General features: G+C 37.1%; 1 protein-coding gene across 1 annotated transcript; it reads right to left on the reverse strand.

Annotated features, from left to right (window-relative positions):
* Positions 1-8664: 8664 nt before the first annotated feature.
* Positions 8665-11571, reverse strand: LOC106367045 (G-type lectin S-receptor-like serine/threonine-protein kinase At1g34300). Its single transcript, XM_013806733.3, has one exon. It carries the CDS (start codon positions 11343-11345, stop codon positions 8814-8816), a length of 2532 nt encoding a protein of 843 aa, XP_013662187.2. The 5' UTR covers positions 11346-11571; the 3' UTR covers positions 8665-8813.
* Between the last annotated feature and the right edge of the window lie 7351 nt (positions 11572-18922).

Below are 18922 nucleotides of genomic sequence, written 5' to 3' on the forward strand. Positions count from 1 at the left end.
CTAGGAAGTTGAATAAATCTCATAGGAGTTGGGATGAAGAAGTTATCCTATTTTCAAATCAGGTGATTCCAGTTTCCCAGTTGGGGAATAGACGTTTGAGTTTCCATGCTATGATTTCATGTTTCAACCGTGGATGGTCGGTCACCCATAAACGTTTTTAGTAGCAATAAAACCCAAAATTTGAGTTTTTTTCTAATCAGTATGGATTTTAGGTTAGGGATTCCCATGATTAGTAAAAAAACGCAATATATTTTTTCGATGGTAAAATATTCAATATAAAAATATTTTATCCATTTTATATTTCATAGTTTAGTCAAGGAAACTAGCTAAAGTTCATTAAAAAAAAATCTTGCTCATACTATATACTGAAATAAAAAAGTGAAAAATCAGCCATGTCACATATGTGTTTATATCTAGTCTCCTAAACATTATTTACGAAGTAATTTGTGTATGTATCATCACTACATTCATTATCCACAAAAGAAATATGACATAACCTTTTAAAAATATAACATAACATCAATCTAATTGTGACATTCTAATTGGGACATGTACAATTTTCATATAACCATCTATATTTTTTGGCAAAAATAAATATAGATATGGTAATGACTGATAACTCATATGTCGTCATTAAACATATCTTTTAATATAAATAATTATTTTTGGTAAAACTTAAGAAATGTTTTTTCTATAGCCGTGTGGATCCCAAAGATTTTTTAGGTCAAAAAACTAATCCCACGATATTTTGCATCCGGGCGCGGCTAGATGCCCAATACTATTCGAACCCATGGCGGAAGCTCGTGCTCGAGCTCTTTTACCATTTGGCGAAGGCGACTTGGTTGACTTTTGAATATATCAATAACTCATATATCAACATTAAATTGAAATATGTATCGGATTAATAACAAATAAACTTAATACAACTAAAACTATAATTTTTGCATCAACTTATATATCATATTATATATATATACATAATCAAAATTTTTAAATTCAATAAATACAAAACTAAAGCAATACTAATCAAATTTTTTTTTTGATAGTTGAATGATTAAATTTTTATTTAAATTTATCATTTTATTAAGTTAATCAAGATATTTATTTTATCAGTTTAACATATTTTAACTAAAACAAACAAAGATCTAAAATTTATTAGAATTTATATATGTCATTATTTAATATATAATTTTTTTCGATGAAATTAAAATTTATTGATCAACAAAAGACATATCTACAAATATGAATTGTGTAATGGAGAACCCTAAGGCAGGAAAGCATAAACTACAAACCCACCCAAGAAGAATAAAGAATTAAGTAACTTCAAACAATTTTCGCAAGAGACCTGTTAACTTATGTGAAAATATGTATCCCAAGGAGAATATTATGTTTTTCACTGCTTTGAAAATACAAGGAGAATATTTTCGCAGACTTCAAACAAGTCTGCTCACGTGGGTTCCAAGGTCCTTCATATCTCTTGGTATTTCGTTCTTTAGAGGTAGTGAACCACAGTTTGGAACACCATACAAAAGAGTATATGATCCATCAGGTTGCGGCCTCCCCGGTGCAAGAAGTTAAGCGTGTCCGTCCAGCCATGAGAAGCTTGATCTGTGAGCAGTCTTCTCACTCTCAGTCAAACTATGAAGAAGTAAGGGCATGCAAACATAGATGGCTCACCGCAACGCATACAAACCTGAGTTTTCCCCCATGATCGCATATGGTCACCTATCGATAACCGGTTCCATGATCGCTAACCATGTAATGAAAGAGTATTGTAGAACGCCCTGCGCAAACCAAATGATTCTCTCTCAAGACACTTTAGGCTTTACTTGTCGGAGCGCATGGAAGCAGCTCCGACAAGAAAATAAATTATTTGATTAGTGTTGATTTACTTTTGTATTTGTTGATTAGAAATTATAATTATTTTGAGATATATATATATATATATATATAAGTTGATGTAAAAATTATATTAAATTTATTTTTCACTACAAATTAATAGTTTTCAAACTTCTTGCCAACAATAAATATTTATACCAAAATTTTACTTTAGTGATGATATAAGAGTTATTAGTACCATATGTAAACATTTATTCTTTTATTTTTATTTTTTAATCAGTGATGTTAAAATATAAAAAATTACAATCAAGAATAATCAGTGTCTAAAAAAACACTTATTTTTCTTCACTGTAAATTTTGGTATTTTTTAAAGCTTCATTTGACCAATAAGTGTTATCATGTTTCATATCATGTAGTATTTGCTTTTATAAAATATATTATACAATTGATAAAATAAATTAGAGAGATTTTATTGAAAATTCATAATGAAAAGAGTTGAAATGACTAAAAATTAAGTTAAATAATATCTTATACAATTTCATATTAAAAATAAAATATAATAATATTGTTATATATACTTAAAATACAATAAAATAAAAATGTAAAAACATTTTGATTTCGTAAATTGTATTTTTAAAGATATTTCCGGTATTTTTTTTTAAAACAGTTTATATGATTGGAACAATAAATAATTCAAGAGGTGGTGCATGCCTGACAAATAAAAGCACAAAAAGATTATACAAACGTTTACTTGTTGTTCCGAGTTAAAAGATGTTAGATGGCGGACTTTAATTTATAAATGGATACTTAACAAAATTCATTGGGCCAAATCTGTGCTTATCTATATATGTTTTTGTTGAGTCAATTCTTTTCAAACAAATCAGAATGATTTTTTTTAAAAAGTGTACGAAAATAAATCTATAGATTATTATATAGCTTATTGAATAAAATCTACATACATTTAATCAATTAAAATTTTAATTTTCTAATATTTAAATATATATAGAGAATAAGATTATTTATATGAAATGTAATTAATTTGATATATATGAACACAAAAAATGTATTCATATTTCTATATGTTAGCAACATCAGTTATTTTTGTATTGCACTAATCTACAATCTAATAAAAATTATATAATTTATTTATGTAATATGATAATTCAATAATAGCCATTACATAAAAATATAAATATATATAAACATTATACATCGAAAATAACAACATAGTACAATAAATATAATAACAAAACAATTATCAAATATATTCGAAATATATATTTTCTGAAGATAAATTCTTAACACTACTTAAAAACAACAAATATAAACTTGTTATAATATGAACCAAATTATTAACAAGATACGTTACCAAAGAATTGTAATAACGTTATTTAGTCATATAAAGTAATATTATACAACTAAAACCTCTTTTAACACTGAACAACATTCATTTAATTTATAAATTTTGTTTAATCAATTTAAAATAAAAAAATTTCCTGTTATCCGGGTCATGATCTAGTTCTTACATTGCAACTGATGTTTCGAAGTGTGGTAGCTACGTACAAGCAAGATGGGTATCATATGGTACGTGTTCGAATCGACTATTGTTATCCGGCTTTACTAACTGTGATTTCTGCTTGTGTGCACGAATACCATTGTGGGCAACTTTTAATATTCTCATCCATACATGTTTAAAATTAATTAAAACTACCAAAATCATACATATTGTTTACATTAACACGTTGGCCATTTACGTTCAGGCTATAGATAGTTGCTTATCTAGTAATTAGAAGTAGGACGTAAGAAGAAGAATTAATCTAAAAGGATACATGTGTTGGTCGGAAAGATTGCCTAGTTTTTTGGACCAATTCAACAAGTTTCACATTGGTCAAATTTCTATATATTTCTGAGTGTCTCTATCGCATTTCTATCATATATATTTGATTCCACGTCTCAATATATAATGTGTATATATATATTATATATACATATATATCGTTGTAAATAATCAGCCCGCCCCCATGCTCTTTATAAAAAGGGTACCTGAAAGTTTATCCTAAAAACGCGTTGAAAATGATATTTGATTACATATTTGTTGAAAATAAGTGGGTGACAACAAATAATTAAGAACAAATAGGTGTATAAAAACTAAAAAGAGTGTTGAGAGTTTGATGATCAAACCAAAAAAATGCGGTAAACCATCTTTGACCAAAATACTGGTATCAAGGTCCAAGGATCGACATTAATTTTCGGGCTAATCATGGTGAATGGATTCACTTCGTTGAATACGATTGTTGCTTTGCCATTCCAAAGCAATTCTCCTTCTTATTTTAATCTTTCCTGGATTTTGATGTCTCGAGAATCTTCTTATTTTGATTAGACTATTTTTGTTTATATTTTAGTAGTTGCAATCAGAAAGAGCTCAAAGACAATTAAAAAGCAGTAAACAAAAATTATACGAAAAACCTTTGGCAGTGTTAGTAGTGTGTTACCAAAGAATCTAAACCTCCAGAAACTATTTATTGTGTAGGTTTCTTTGTTAAATTTATGAATGAATCAATACAAATTTTATACACCTTTATACAAGTTCTAATTTTTATTAGGTAAAATGAGGTTTGAAATATGACATTTCATATACGTACTAATTGTAATAACGTCTCTTTAAAATCACTCATATTTTAGTCACATTGACAACAAATTATATGCACTTATACTACAAGAAAACAGCGGCATACCGAGCGAAAATATCGTCGATATATCGTCGGAATAACACTATTCCGACGACATACTGACGAAAAAAGTCCTCGGAAAAAAAACTCCTCGGAAATTCATTTTTCCTCGAAAATCCCTCGGAAATTTTCGACGGAATTCCGAGGAAATGAATTTTCGAGGAAACTCTGAAAACCACCAGTTCGTCGGAAAAGTTCTCGGAATATACCAAGGGAGGACTTCCTCGGGATATTTTGATGGAATTTCCGATGGTCCAATCCTCGGAAGTTCCGACGAAATGTTCCTCGGAATTTTCATCGGGAATTTTCGAGGACCGTGGCCCTCGGAAAATTCCGAGGAATGTGGCCCTTGGTATATTCCGATGACTTATTCCGAGGAAATGTTCGTCGGAAATTTCCGAGGGTCCATTTCCTCGGAATTTCAAAAAAAATTAATTTTTTTTTTTAAATTAATTTTTTTTTTAAATTAATTTTTTTAAAAAATTAAAATTTTTGAAATTTAAATTCGAAAATATAAAATTAAAATTAAAATTGAAAACATATTAGATGATATTCAAAGTTGTACAAATAAAAATAAAACATTCTGAGTTTTTGAAAAAAAAAAAAACAACGGGTCTTGCACGTTCCATGCGTTGTCCATCCAGATAACATACCATATGCTGGAAAATCACTTATTGTCCACATTAGTACTGCCCGCATTTGAAAGTTTTCTTTACACGAAACATCGTATGTTTCAGCACCTTGAGCCCATAGTTGTTGCAACTCATATATTAGTGGCTGAAGAAACACATCAAGTGATCTCTTAGGATGCTCTGGTCCGGGAACGAGAATCGAGAGAAACAAAAACTCTCGTCGCAAGCACAAGTTTGGGGATAGGTTGTATGGTGTAAGAATGACTGGTCATAGAGAATACTGTTTTCCACTCTTTCCAAACGGGCTGAAACCATCAGTACATAATCCAAGGTAGACATTTCTTCTCTCATACGCAAATTCGGGATACTTTGATTGGAAATGCTTCCACGCTTTTGCATCTGAAGGATGTATGATCTCACCATCTGTTGAGTGCTCTGCATGCCATCTCATTGGTTGCGCTGTGCATTCAGACAGATACAACCTCTGCAACCTTTCCGTCAAAGGCAAATATCACATCCTTTTATAGGGCACTGGAACTCTTCCACTCGTATTTTTATAACGAGGTTTCCCACAAAATTTGCATGTAACCCGCTGTTCATCCGCCCTCCAATAAATCATGCAGTTGTCGTTGCATACATCTATTACCTGATACGATAAACCAAGACCAGCAACGAGTTTCTGAACCTCGTAGTATGAACCAGGAGCTACATTATCCTCGGGTAGAATACCTTTTACAAAATCAGCAATCGCATCCACACAGTCTTCAGCCAAATTATAATCTGTTTTAATGCCCATCAATCTTGTAGCAGATGATAAAGCTGAATGACCATCTCTGCAACCTTCGTACAATGGTTGCTTTCCAGCATCCAACATATCATAAAATCTCCTAGCTTCTGCATTGGGTAAATCTTCCCCTCTAAAATGATCATTTACCATCTGCTCAGTACCTACACCATAATCTACATCCGTACTAATTGGTTCTTCTAATCTAACCGCTGGCTGAGGTTCGCTAGTACTACCATGTTCATAATCAGTTTTCCCATGATGATACCAAATTTTGTAACTTCGTGTAAACCCACTCAAATATAAATGAGTCCAAACATCCCACTCTTTAATAACCTTTCTATTTTTACAATTAGAGAAAGGACATCTTAACATACCTGTTTTTGCTTCCGGTTGTCGGTGAACTAACCCCATGAATTCGGTTATACCTCGTTGGTATTCTTCCGTAAGCAATCTCGTGTTCGGATCCAAATGAGGTCGATCGATCCAAGAGCGAAAATAATTTGAAGAAGACATGTTTTTTATGAATCAAATTCGTGTGTAAAGAGAGTAAGAGGGAGGATGAAGATATAGAGTGAATGAAGAGGAAGAGGGGTGCTTGTATTTATAGTTGAAATCCTGCCGACAGACCGAGAAAATTCCGACGGAATTCTGACGCCAACGGCTAGTTCGTCGGATTTCCTCGGAATTTTTAAAATCCCCCACGGCTCTCCAACGGCTCTCTAACGGCTATAATATATCCTCGGAATTCATCGGTTTTTTTCCGAGGAATATATTTTTCCTCGGTATTCCATAAGAATATTCCGACGGATTGATATTTCCTCGGAATTCCGTCGGTATATTCCGAGGAAATTCCGAGGAAACCAAATTTTGTGTTTCCTCGGAATATCTTCGGAAATTCCTCGGGATATTCCGAGGATTTCATTTTCCGTCGGAATATCCGTCAGAATACCGCTGTTTTCTTGTAGTGTTACTTAATTACATAATAACAAAAATTATTGACAGCTTAAATCTATAATACATAATTTTAAAGTTCCTATAAGATGATTTACTGTGTAGCTTATTAACTTATTTATCGAGTTAAAAATGTAGAGTTTTTGCTTTATTTCTCACCTTCCGACGAGTTAGACCATGATTATAGCAGTTGCTTAGCTGGGGTTTTTAGCATAATTAGGATTAAAAATAAATCAAAATAGTTATTAGAAGAAACGTGTCTTAGTTAAGGACAAGAAGAAACGTCTCTTGTGAGGTGTCTCTCATTGAGAGAGTTTCGCCTTCTTCTCTCAGCATCTCTCTCTATCGACTTTCTTCTCTCCACATCTCTCTCTGTGGCTCTCCTTGGCGACTCCTCTATTTCCTTTGTTTTTTCGTCGTTGTTGTTGTTTTTAGGTGAGTGAATGGCGAAGGTTGGGCAGCGTCCTCGCCGTGTTGAAGTCACGGCGGTTCACATGATACTCATAATACTAGTGGTGGCAGATTACTCCAGATCAAGGGTTGACAACAGCTGATGCAGAAAAGCTTCTATATCTTCTTAAGGTTCCAAGCTTGACTGCTCATCCAGGCCCTCAGTTCATTGAGGAAGCTGGGTTTTCAAATAAAACAAAACCTTCTTCCGTTGGACCTTTTGTATATGGTTTTATAGACTTGTTTAGTGGATTGGAAGATTCACGGAATTGGAGTGTGAATCTAGATGAAAAGTTGTGCTTTCAAGAGTTTTGCATGAGAAGTCAGACAAGAGTCTGAAGCGATCTGAAGACCAGGCTAAAGAAAAAGTTGCATTGCCTTCTCCTATTGCGAAACCATATACTATTCAAGGAGATGATTTTGATGATACAAGCACTTGTCTTTTGACTCAAGTAACTTCAAGAGTTTTATCTTTAATAAAACAATGTTTTGTAACTTCTTATCTATTGTATTTTTGTGTACTTGCTTCTTATGTCACGGACTTGTAAGGAATCAAACAACTCGACTTGTAATCGATAGTACTTGTGTCTATATAACAAACACTCTCGACTTGTAACAAACACTTGTAACAAACACTATTGCTTTCTCTCTTGTTATCTCTTAAATCAACACTCACTCTTTATATTCACAACAAAAAAATTTATTCACAACACCAAAGTCATCTTCTCTCTTTAATCACAACACACTTACTTTCTCTCTTTTTTCTCTCTTAAATCAGCATTCACTCTTATTCACAACACCAAAGTGGCGTATTTAAGAACATATATGGCGTAAATTTGGACATGATTAAAACAACAACTGAGCTCGAATGCTTCTTTCAAATTATTATCGTTCATTTTACTAATCTTTGTTTTTATGTTTTCTTAAATCTATATTTAAAATGTTATCTTTTATAATATTTTATTTAATAAATAAATTTTATCTTTAATTAAATAATTTTTAATTTTTTTTAATTTTTTTAAGAACCTCTAAATAAGAAACTTTCATTAGAGTTTAAAAATGTTGGTGTCTTTTTTGGGTTAATGATGCTCTTAGTTATGCTTGCACGAGACGACGTACACGCAACAATATTGGAAGAAATTTGAGATCTTATATTGGTTTTCAACCCCTAGACATTTTTAGTCATAACAATGCGTTGAACATTTGCTAATTTTAATTACAATGGGATGATAATATTATCATATTTAACTTTGGTTCTACTTGGAACCGTTCCACAACCTTGAATATGCATATTATTTATTTCATAACAATAGATATGATATAGCTTTGCTGTGTTCCTATACAACTACAACGCATCCAATAAGTAAAGCAAGAGAAAACCTACACTACTTGTACTACTAATCTCACAGTACAACCAGTTTAAGATCAAAGCAACGAACCTTCACTGATTATTGTGGAAGCCGGTCCAGACGATGTGATCCCCATTGTCTGAAACGACCGTGTAGCAGCGGACGAAGAAGATGATCGCGTCGGACCCGAAGCAACCAAGATAGATGCGTGGCTTGTGCTCCCACTATTCCCTGAAATCGACACTTCGCTTAAGGTCTTTGGACGTGGCGGCTTGTTTATGGCCGTGATTCCTTCTAGCATCTGAACCACTTTCCCCATTGTCGGCCTCTGCAGTGGCTGCTCTTGTATGCACCAGAAGCTTGTCTGAACCATTCTCCTCACTTGTTCCATATCAACCGTCTGATCTTCGCTTAAACGCATGTCTAGGATGGCCTCGGTGTTACCCTTATCAAACTCCTCGTAAGCCCAAATCGAGAATTTCTTGTGGTTTGTTCTCTCTGAGACATCAAAGTTCCTTTGTCCGCTGACTATTTCTAGCAGGACCATACCGTAGCTATAGACATCCGATTTCGAGGTTATAGGAAGATTTGCGAGCCATTCAGGTGCTAGATAGCCTCTAGTTCCTCTAACGCTACTCAGGTTCTTGTGCCTGTTGTCTTTTGGGTTCAAGAGTTTGGCTAGTCCGAAGTCAGAGACTTTGGCAGTGTAATTGTCATCCACGAGAATGTTCTCTGGCTTAATGTCGCAGTGAACAATGCAGTCGCGGCACTCTTCGTGGAGGTAAGTTATTCCCTTGGCCGTCCCAAGCGCAATGTTGAACCGATACTCCCAAGTCAACAACTTCCCTGAAGCAGTACTAAACAAGAAGCTATCCAGAGATCCGTTTCTCATGAACTCATAGACGAGAAGCCTGTGTCGTCCCTCAGAGCAGAACCCGATCAGTCTGACTAGATTCAGATGGTGTGTGCTGCTAATGGTTGCAACCTCCATCCTAAACTGCTTCTCCCCTTGCTCTATACCTTCTAGCTGCTTCACTGCAACCACGGTTTTATTCGAGAGCACGCCTCTATACACGGTACCAAACCCTCCAGCTCCAAGCTTCTCTTTGAAACCTTTGGTGCAACGCTGAAGCTCCCTGTATGTAAACTGCACGGGTGCACCAGAAGCGTACTCAAGCAACGTGTAGTGAGACGACAAAGTACCAAACCGAGGATTGTTTCTGCAGCAGCACCACCATAGACCTACCTCTACCGCAGCTAAGCCAAGAAGCCCAGCTAGTACAGCAACTGCAACAATCCACAAGTGCACTTTCGAGTTATTACCATCACCATTTGATCCAACCAAAGGTTCGTTAAGCAACACCGGACCACAGACTTTAACATAAGAAGTACTCGGAACCGATGAGCTCTGGTACCCGGTAATGAAGGAACCGGGTTGCTTCTGCCAACAGTTTCCAGACCCATCAGACATGGAGACAGAAGCAAGACAAACACCACTAACAAGACAATTCGCTCTACAAGGCGAACTTCCAGCAAAGAAACTCTGAGAGTTTGGGTCATTAGGGTCTGTAATCAACCTAGTGTGATCCAGATCAAGCATGGCTGCATTGCTAGAGCAATTACTTAGCTCTACTTTTCTCTTACAACCTTTTCTTCTGTCATTCACATCAACAGGATCGAAGTTACGAGAAGGACACAAGCAAATGGGTTTAGTATCATTGTAACTACAAATCCCGAAGTTACCACAATACCCATAAACAAGACACTGATCAGCTACAGCAGACCAATGAGGCGAGACAGGACCGCTGTTTCTAGACACGGAGCTGTAGATTCTGAGGTTCCCATCATCATCTAGCTTCAAGAACCGAAACGTGTTGCTACCTTCGCCGTAATCGTCACTGTAAATGGTTTCAGCTCCACCAGTGAGAGTCGAATCGAACATCAACACAACACCGTTGGTCTGTAAAGCTAAGCTAGGGGAAGACAAGTTGGAGCTAAATGACGAATTAAGCCCTTGGCTCCAGTAAACCGTGGTGTTGTTCCACGTAAGCGTGAGGTTCCCTCTTCTCTCTAGCTGAAACGAGTAGCTGCCAGATCGGAGAATCTTACCGGCGGCGAAGTTCTGAGATTGCACGATCGTGTCCGTCGGGTGATCGAAGGAAGACCAGACTGTTTTGTTTCGGTTGTTGAGGAGGACAAGGCTACCGGAATCTTCAATCGCAGCCGAAGCGACGCCGAGAGCGTCGGTAGCGGAGTCCCAGACGGTGGTGTTGGAGCCGTTGATGAGTTGGAGAGAGCCGGAGGAGGAGAGGCGAAGGGATCCTTGAGAGTCAACGCTTCCTGCGGACCAAATGGGAACGGTTCCGGCGAAGGAAACGGCGGCGAGGAAGGTGTTTGGAGAAGACGATGGAAGAAAGGAGACGGCGAAAGTGGAATTGGGAGACGACCAGGACTGGTTTGAACCGGAGGCGTAGAGAACAGAGCCGAGAGGTATGGCCGAAGTTAAAAATGGGAAATGGAGGAGAAGGAGAAGAAGAGGAAGAAGCATGGTGTATGGCCGCTCCGCCATTGTTTTGGTCGTGAAGCTTCGAGGTTCTCTGCAACTCATTATCGATGAAGACTGAAACGACCATTGTTTTCTTTCTTTCTTTTAAATCGGTAACTATTATTAGTGATAATTACGATTGGAAATTGTAGTAATATTCAAAAGTTGTCAATTCAAATGAGTGTTATTATGATTCTACGCTGGGGGAAAAAGAGATGGCAAGCAAAAAAATAACCAAAGGGAGGCTCTCTCTTTCTCTCTTCGTTTAGAGAGAAAAGTTCTCTCTTAAATCCTTCCTCTTACCAAATCTCTACTCCCTCCATTTCAAAATAAATGATGTTTTAGACAGTTTTTGATATTTCAAAATAGATGATGTTTTCATATATCAATACATTTTTCACTTTAACAAAAACTGTGTAACCAATGATATTTTGTAGTCTATTTTGTGATTGATTGAATAATTTTTTAATTTAAATTTTAATAATATTTTTAAGATAAAAAATAAATTTCTTAATAGTTGTGCACAATCTTAAAACTTCATCTATTTTTAAACAGAGAGAGTATTTTTTAGAGGAAGATGCTGATTAAAACTTTTGTTTGTAATATATCTTCGGCCCTAAGATCGATCTTTTGTTTCGTGCAAGACGATTTTCTTTTCGCAATAGGCAATTTTATGAGGAGTCATCACTTCTGGTGCCTCCAAATCTGGTAATCCAATCTCTATTAGACACTCTAATAAACAGAAAAATAAATAATTTTTCTTTAATTCGGAAAATACGGAAATGACATAAAACCCTGAAAATAGTTGAAGTATTTACAAGTTGTACCAGGGTATAACCCATCCGCCCCGACCTAACCCGCTTATATAGGCAAATCAATTGAACCGAATCGTCTAACCGTGTAACCATACTAACCAAACAAACCAATCCCTCAAAACCAAACCAAAGCTGTCGGTTTTAGCAAACCCTCTCAATGTATTTGGAGATCTAATTTGTCTCAGTTTAAAACTTATTTCTCTCCTCTTTTTCTTTCTTTCCTCACGAGCGAAAGAAGAACCATAGTTTCCAAAATCGAGCTTGATTCGGTGAGAATCGAGATAGAATCCGGTGAAATCTTTCGATTGCAATGGTGGTCGAAACGCGACGGGGTAAGAGGAAGGAGAATCCAACGGAGGAAGAGGCTCCGAGAGTGAAGTTTGCAAAGACGGGCTCCGGAGAAAATGTGGAGAAGACGACGATGGAGGAGAGTGAAACGAGGGCGGTGGATGTTGTTGAATCGACGGCAAAGACGACGGATGAATCGACGGCAAAGACGACGGATGTCTCGATGGAGATGACTCATACGACGGATGTCTCGACGGAGAAGACGAGAAAGGACTCATCTGAGAATACGGCGGAGATGACGGAGCCGTTTAATGTGGTTGCAGAAGCTGCTCCGACGACACTGAACAAAGGTCCTGGAGATGAAGAGAATGAGGAAACCGGTTCTGGAGATGAAGAGAATGAGGAAATCGCTTCTGGAGATGAAGTGAATGAGAAAACCGCTTCTGGAGATGAAGTGAATGAGGGTTCTGAAGAAGAACAAGAAAAACCAGATGGAGAGAAGGAGAGTTCTAACCAGGACCATGAAGATTCAGAAGAAGAACCTCCATATGGAGAGAACGAAGTGAATGCACGTTCGGAAGAAGAACAAGCAAATGGAGAAGGAGAAGAGGAAGCAAACGAGAATGGAAATCCACCTGAACCTCAGGTAACAAATTAAAAATGAGTTTGAATTGAAGTTCATATGATTCGAGAGAGGTAGTAAATTGAGTGGGTTAATGTTAGTAATACTAGGAGAACTATTGGAAAAACTGTCAGTTTTGGTATTACTTTGGTATGCGTTAGTATAACTTTAGTATAACTTGAGTATAACTTTAGTATAACTTGGATATAACTTGGATATAACTTGCAGGATTTGGATGAAAATGAGGCACCCGAGGCAATCAAACCAACCATAATGTTCTTCAAGCCATCTGAGTACAAAAAAAAAAAAATCTAGGGACGAGGTGCATGATAGCTAGTGCGAGTAAGACGCTAAGCAATCTGAAACCGAAGCTGTCTAACGCGGAGTGGAACTCGTTCACAGAGCATCCTCAATTCAGACACATTTTCCACATGAAAAGCGAGAACAACCACAGGGTTCATGGTATGTGGATGTTGTTGCTGCGTACTGCCGGTTGCAAGAGGCGGAGAGAAGTGTGGTTCATTGTGAATGGCGTTGCCATCCGTTTTGGACTGAGGGAACACAGTTTGATATCTGGGCTATTCTGCCACAACTATCCTCTCGGCTACTAAAAGCTTGGTGGGACGAAGTTCGATGATCGACATTTCAAGGAAGGAGAACTTAGAAGGTTGGAGGTTGTTAAGAAGAAGCTAGTGAACATGGGACCCCACAAAGACAGACTGAAGATAGCGGTTCTATTCTTCTTAGCTTATGTTGTTTGCGCGCAAACGAAGGTTGGATACAAGGCTAATCATGTGTTTGAGGTGTTCCAGAGAGCAGTGGATGATCTTGACTTGTGTAAGTCCTTTCCATGGGGGAGATTCTCTTATGATTACATGATGAAGGAGATCTCTCACATAATGAAGCATTTTTGAGGGGTGGTGAAAGAGGGTACATTATGGCCGCTTACGGGTTTCTGTGTTCCACTAGAAGTATGCAAAATCCCATTAATGACTTGATTGCTATTGTTATTTACTGATGGTATTTTATAAATGTTGTGTTTAACAGCTTCTTGCATTCGAGGTAATTCCTAAGCTAGGATTGGCGTTCAAAGAACCTGTTGAAGAAGCTGATGTCAACTGCCCGAGGATGTGCAAGTCCTCATTCAAACGAAATGGAATGACAGGGGTGTCACTTTCGGCGATAAACAAGGAATTGTCTAACACAACCGTAAGTTTACCTGTGAACTAAAGTAGAACAAGAGTAATACTATGGTAGAACTAGAGTTATATTGTGGTAGGATTAAAGTAAAACTATGGTAGAACTAGGGTAGAACTAAGGTAGGACTAGATATGGAACTATGGTTGAACTAAGGTAGGACTAGGAACAGAACAATGGTCTCACTAAGGTAGGCGTGTGTTGCTAAGATTCAAAATTAATTGTGTTTGTAACATGATATCGACAGCATCATCCCCACCAGAACTCCACAAGAAGAAAGGCTCTTGGATGACATTTTGGAAGATGAAGACGATGTTGATGAATCTGATATAGCTGTGGACAGTTGGGAGAAGTGTCTGGATACAAGCTATAAGGTATTTTTTCAAGACATGCACGACGAGGATGTAGCTGCGCGCCAAAAAAAGGAAGAAGCGAGTGAAGCTGCAGGAGGGGATGAAATAGAAGCAGGTGAGAAGTCGATTCAACTGGGAGATGTTATGAAGTTGCTGAAAAGAACGTTGAAACTGATGAGGACAGTTGACAAGAAGGTTGACCAATTGGATGGGAGATTGGCCCCGCTTGAGGAGTTTGTCAAGGAGGCACAAGCTAAAGCAGCAGAAGAAGAAGCACCAGCACAAGAGAAAGCAAAGAAATAAAAACGCAGGAAGAAGTGAAGTAGAGATGCCTCACTTGCTTGGTGTATTAGAACTTTGTTTTATGTTTTTTATGAAGTAAACAAACGATGTCTTTTGATGTGTTTCTTGTTAGTGATGTGGATTTAGAACTTTTAACTATGTTATGACTATATATGCGATCTTTGTTGTGGATTCTTTTACTTTTATTGTGTAGGTCGAGTGAGAGTCTAGGAGAGTACCAATTGATAAAGTCTAGGAAATTAGTTTAAGAGAATACCTATTGATAATGTCTAGGAAATTAGTTTTTTAGAATAATGGTTGATGATGAAAGTCTAAACATAGAGTACCAATTGATAAACATAAGAGTGCTTAGCATAACATAAGTTTGGACATAACATAAGACTGAACACATAAACGTACACAAGTCTTAACAAGAGTCCTCTCTTAACAAACAAAGACTTGTGTTAACCGAAATAAGAAAAATATATAGGTGGGGAAGACAAAGTTTTTAGCCATGAACTCAGAACTTGTGACGTCGAGAATCTCATGGACAGGAGGTCGAGGTAATGAGCCTCTTAAGCTTAGCAATATCTTCAGCCAACTCTTTCACCTCCCTCCTTAGGCGCTCCACTTCTTGCTGAACACCAAAAGCCCATGGCTGACGAAAGTGTAACCCATCGTCCTGCACAGTTTCAACCAGACTGGAAGTTAGTTTCACCATAACACAGTTTCAGCCATAGGATAACACAGTTTCACCCATAGATATCTAGAGTATAACACAGTTTCACCTAGAGTATAACACAGTTTCACCCATAGATATCCAGAGTATAACACAGTTTCACCTAGAGTATAACACAGTTTCACCCATAGTATAACCTCAGTTTATCTCAGTTTCCCTTAGTTGGAGAAAAATTACCTCATAATTCTTGCAGGTGAAGTACCTACTCCCAGGCAAGGTATCGAAATCTGATTTGTACTTCGGAGTTGGAGAAACATTCGTCATTATTTCACCACCGCAAGGGCAACAGGTGGGAATTCCATTTTGGGCATCGGCAACGAACCCCAACATGTCGTAGTGTTTCTTCAGCTTCTTCATCTCCTTCATCTCTTCATATGGATGACTCATGTTCAGTAAAAGGGAAAGAGAGAGTGTATGAATGGTGAGAGAGAGTTGAAATAGAGAGTGGTGGGGAAGTGAAAAAGTGGCTGGGAAAAGATAGGAAAAGACGAGACTCAGATAAAAGAGCAGAGGGAATCTACTTTTTGACCAAAATAATTAGAAATTTAGGCTTTTTTCGTTTAAGCGCGAAAATTTTTTTTATTCTCCCTCCGAAATATTTGCTCTAAATTATACTGAAGTTTCTGGTTTTACCAATTTTCTTCATAGTTCTACTTTTCGTGATTTCAACATTTTTTAGTTTTACGTATAATTTTAATTTCTAAAAAAGTTTACTTGTCATTTTTCTGCGTTACCATGTAAGCATAAATGATTAGTGCAATAACATATTTTAAATCATGAAAACTATAGAATACTTCTTTATAAGCTGATCTTATTAACAAAGTGCTCTTTGAAAGACTATATATGATGATATATTTTTCATGAAACAATGAGTTTTTTTATTATGAGGTTTGTAAATATTTGTTATCTTCACTAATGTATTTTGAGAAGCAGTATCTGCTATATAATTTTTTGGTGACCGTGTTTTTGTATTAAGACTTATGTAGTTGGGATTTTTCGGATTATGCCGATTTATATCATAGTTACACCTTGTTATACTAGTTTTTCGCGGCTTTCCAATAAATCAGTTAAACATAACTGCCAAAACGCTTAAACAGAGGTTGCAAAACAAACACTTAAACTTAGATAATACATGGTTAGATCGCTTAAACATAGAATTCTTCGAACTTTCAAACTTTCGAGTCTATGTCACAAAAGATATACTTAGTTTTACCAATTTTTTCAAAAGCAACATACCAAAAGCAACATACCAAAAGCCAAAACAACACAACAACAATAAAATCCAAACAAGAAGATCTAGTTTGATTCACTGGGATTACTACTACGCATTCCAAACAACAGCCAACTGAAACCGAAATTTTGCCTTGGTCGCCTTATGTTTTGTGTCCTTTTACGTCGTTCCCCAACAGATGGATTCCTCTTATTGTTTTTTCTTCCCTTCCTCTTGAGGCGATCCTGAGGTATGATCTGAAGCTCTTTGATGTGATCTGGTACATTCCAATCACACCTGTCTAGCACAGAATAAATGGTCTTGTAATAAGCCAATGCCCAAAGTTCCGTCCAGTAATATTTTGAGCACAACTCATGATACTCTATCTTAACATCACGTCGATGACCAGGAGCAGCTTCAACCTCAAGGAAATATAAGTAAGCAGCAAGTCCGTGCAGAAAAAAATACTTTTCATAATCATACACCTTGCAGCTACAGCTCTTCTCTATCAAGTTCACAACATAATTCTTCCCATTTTCAGTGTCAGTTACCTCATACTCAAGCTCATAACTATTAAGCTCACACACTGGTGTTTTCTCAGCTGTGCTCCATAGGTTATGCAAGTGAATCTCGACAAGAGGAACCAGTTTGGTATCAATCGACCCAGCCACAGAGTCCTTCCGATGTTCATTGAACCAGTCTGAAAACGTTTTGATGATTGTATCCAACAATGGTATTAAAGCATACCTCCTGGCGTCCCTAAAGATGCTGTTCATTGACTCCACACTGTTGCTAGTGTCCAAGTTGTATCTCACACCTGGGAAATAAACCCGAGCCCATGTGCGTTTATCCGTATGCTCCTCCAAATACTTGTACGCTAGAGGAAATCTCACCTTAAAAGATGCGTAAGCAGACTCGAACTCAGCCACCGTGTAACACCTAGCCAACTCCATAAATCTCCATGCGACTACGGCTTTGGTTGTGTTACAAGCATGCCCTCTCACATTCTGAGACAAATGCCATATACAATGGCCATGGTGAGATTGTGGAAACACATTAGCTACAGCCGCGATTAGGCTCTGGTTTCTATCACTCATAAATACTAATTCAGAAGAGTCTGGTATAGCAGTTTTGAGCATCTAAAAAAACCATGTCCAATTAGCATTATTCTCACCGTCGAGTACACCAAACGCAAGCGGATAATGGTGACGATTAGGATCTTGAGCTTTAGCAAATACTAGTACACCACCATATCCATTCTTCAGAAATGTGGCATCGACAACTATCACCTTCCTCATGGCTGCAAAACCTTTAATACAAGCTCCCAGAGCTATGAAGAGGTACTTGAACTTATTTACCTCATCCAACTTCACTCCTGTTTTTGTTCCCGGATTGACCTGCTCTAACATATACAAGTAGCTATATAGCATCTTGTAGCTCTCTTCCGAACCACCACGCAACTCAGAAATAGCTAGATTTTCCCTCTCAAGGCTGTGGAGTAGGATACTGTTACACCAAGTTTTAACTTTATAAGATCCATGATATCTTTCGGAACAGGAGTACTTAGTTTTCTAGGATATTCCTCATTCAGAAAAGTTGCAACTAATTCTGCTGAGCCTTTTATCTTGATGTTGCTGCTTTTACTTTGATTAGACCGAGAGCATGTATGCACACCCGTGTACCTCCTAACTGAAAAAATTTCAGTCTCTGAAATCTTTGCAGCTCGAAAACTCCACTTACAGGCTGCTTCACAACATTTTAACACCAATCGTCTTTGGTCCAAATTTTTGATAACATAACGAAAGCATTCACCAAATGCAGCTCTATCGACCACCTCTTGAAGTGCTTTCTTACTTGGAAACTCCTGAAGCTTATACAGACCCAAACCGTCTTCCCAGGCCTCTATAACCTGACTACCTTTTTTTATCGGTGGCTGCCCAACATACTTATCTGCAGCCATACCCGTCTCACATGCGGTGTTCGTCCCTGCTGCGGTGTCCGTCTCAGCTGATGTGTCTGTTTCAGCTGCTGTGTCCGTTTCAGCTGCGGTGTCTGTCTCTGCTGCAGTGTCTGTCTCTGCTGCAGTGTCTGTCTCCGCTGCGGTCTCTGTATCCATAAAATCATTCTCTGCATC

Source organism: Brassica napus, chromosome A9 (genome assembly GCF_020379485.1).
Source record: "Brassica napus cultivar Da-Ae chromosome A9, Da-Ae, whole genome shotgun sequence".
NCBI lineage: Eukaryota > Viridiplantae > Streptophyta > Magnoliopsida > Brassicales > Brassicaceae > Brassica > Brassica napus.